This window comes from Penaeus chinensis, chromosome 26, assembly GCF_019202785.1.
Source record: "Penaeus chinensis breed Huanghai No. 1 chromosome 26, ASM1920278v2, whole genome shotgun sequence".
Lineage (NCBI taxonomy): Eukaryota > Metazoa > Arthropoda > Malacostraca > Decapoda > Penaeidae > Penaeus > Penaeus chinensis.
This window is the reverse complement of record NC_061844.1, coordinates 14,317,581-14,320,080: the sequence shown is the minus strand read 5'-3', so window position 1 is coordinate 14,320,080 and position 2,500 is coordinate 14,317,581. Positions and strand designations below refer to the sequence as shown.

General features: G+C 45.3%; 1 protein-coding gene across 1 annotated transcript in view; it reads left to right on the top strand.

Annotated features, from left to right (window-relative positions):
* The window catches only part of LOC125039161 (alpha-(1,3)-fucosyltransferase C-like), a 19,115-nt gene that overhangs the window by 12,033 nt on the left and 4,582 nt on the right, over nt 1-2,500 (top strand). The window contains exons 2-3 of the mRNA XM_047632926.1: nt 1-358; nt 573-758. The exon at nt 1-358 is cut by the window's left edge and continues 602 nt beyond it. Coding sequence (XP_047488882.1) covers nt 1-358; nt 573-758 — 544 coding nt within the window. The remainder of the gene's footprint in view (nt 359-572; nt 759-2,500) is intronic.

Here is a 2,500-nt window from a genome sequence, read left to right as displayed (position 1 = left end):
TCCGAAACGAAGAAGATTCTTTTCTACACCAAGTTCTTCACCGAGGGCTGGCAGACCTTCCTGGGCAACAGGACGAACTTGACCTTACATGGTTGCCCTGAAACCCGTTGCGTGTTCACCTTCGACCGCGACGGCGACCAAGACGATGCGGACGCCCTCATCTTCCACGCCAATGATTTCGACGCTAAGGCGGTGCCAAGGGCGCGGCGACCCCACCAGAAGTACGTCTGGTTCAACCTTGAAGCTCCGGTGCCCCTTCAAAGTCACCAAAGAGGTCGCGACTTCTTCAACTGGACCTTCTCTTATAACAGGGACTCGGACTTGTTTTTGCCGTACGGGGTGTTGACGCCGCTTCAGGGTAGGTGTTTCCTTTCATTCTTCAGGGTTTATCAAGGGATAAACCCGGATAGGAACGTGGAATACATAATGAATCAATAAAGGGGAAAATCATATACACATATATTACTATACAATCATATATATATATATATATATATATATATATATATATATATATGTAACCCACATACACGAATCATTATCTGCACTTAAATAAGATGCTCTCTCCTCAGCTGAAGTACATGACCTCACGGGTCGACCTTCCCTTCTGGATAAAAGCAGCACGACCTTTTTCAAGTACATGCAAGACCTGAACAACAACGTCTCCCTCGAGGACGACCTCAAGTACGACTGGTCCTCCTTCCTCCGCCGGCCGAAAATTGCTGCTTGGATGGTGTCGAACTGCCGCACCTGGTCAGGTGAGGTCGCGCTGTAGGTGTTGTGGGCGTGGGTCTCGTGGGCGGGAATGCACGGGCAAGGGAGTGTGTAAGTGGACGTGGATATGGATGTATCCGTTGGTGTACGTACGTATACATTATGGATGTGTGTATATGTGTGTGTGTATATATATATATATATATATATATATATATATATATATATATATATATATATATATATACATATATACACATACACACACACCTCCGGTCGCAGACGATGTATGTGTTAAGAATTAATTCACCGATGACCTAATTTGAGTAAGCTAAGGATAACTTAATATCACATAAATTTAATAGCACTTTATCACTTCACAACTACATCTTTAAAAAATATGTAAATAAGATTAAAAACTTTCCAGCTTCTTTAATTTTCTGATTGGTATCTTTGTTACGATTTTTGTATGCTTAAATTAGCAATTACTGGACATAGATCACTTTTTGAAACTTTTTTATTAATTACTTAGACAAATTGCTACTTGCATTTGTCTTCCATCACTTATTTTACTGCTAAGTTACTTCACTAATTCTTACTCATTTCTTCACTACTTAGAGAAATAGAGAAATTTAAGAATGATATTCTGTACTATATTGTGTTGTAGTTAGTAAACTCTTTTTTACCCAATTTTTTTCTATAATTTCCCTTTACCTTTCCCATTCCTGATTCTTCTTCTCTTTTCCCCTTCTCCCATCTCTTTCTTTGTCTTTTCTTCCCCTCTCCCTTTCCCCTTCCCTTCTTTTCCTTTCCTTCTCTCTCTCTCTCTCTCTCTCTCTCTCTCTCTCTCTCTCTCTCTCTCTCTCTCTCTCTCTCTCTCTCTCTCTCTCTCTCTCTCTCTCCCTCTCTCTCCTCATTCACTCTCTCTCTCTCTCTCTCTCTCTCTCTCTCTCTCTCTCTCTCTCTCTCTCTCTCTCTCTCTCTCTCTCACTCTCTCTCTCACTCTCTCTCTCTCTCTCTCTCTCTCTCTCTCTCTCTCTCTCTCTCTCTCTCTTCCCATTACCCTTTCCTTTATCCCTCTCACTCTCTCATCCCCATTCTCTACCCCTTCTCCTTACTTTATTCCTTTATTCTTTTTTGTGTCTCTTACCTCATTTTGATCCATTCCTTCCCTCTCTTCCTTTCTCTATCCTCCTTTCTACCCTTTCGCTTTCCTCTGCTCCCATTCTTCCCCTTCCCCACTTCCCTTTCCGCATCCTCTTCAACTTTCCTCTCCACTTCTCTCTCTTCCCTTCTCCCTTCTGCCACCTCGCTCTCCCCTCTCTTTCCCCTTCCTCTTCTTCCTCTACCCCCTCCTATTCACTTATCTCCCTTTTCTCCCCCCTCCCATTTACCTGTCTCTCCTTCCCCCTTATCCGTTCTCCCCTTCTACGGCCGTGTCTCACATTCCCCTCTCTCTCCCCCTTTTCCCTTCCTCGTATTTACCTGTCACCCCTCTCATTCCCCTCCTTCTTCCCCCAATCCTTTTCCCTCCCGCCTCCTTTCTCCCTTTCCCTCCCCTACCCCCCTTTCCCTGCTCCCTATTCACCTATCTCCCCTTCTCGCTCCCCCCTCTCTCTCTCTCTCTGCCTTTCATCCCCCTCCCTCTCCCCCGTTCTCCCCTACAAACCTTCACCTCCCTCCCTCTACCCCCTTCATCCCCCACCTCTTTCCACCCTTTCCCTCCCCCCCTTACCCCTTCTCCCCCTCCAACCGTCTCCTCCCTCTACCCTACCCCCTTCATCCC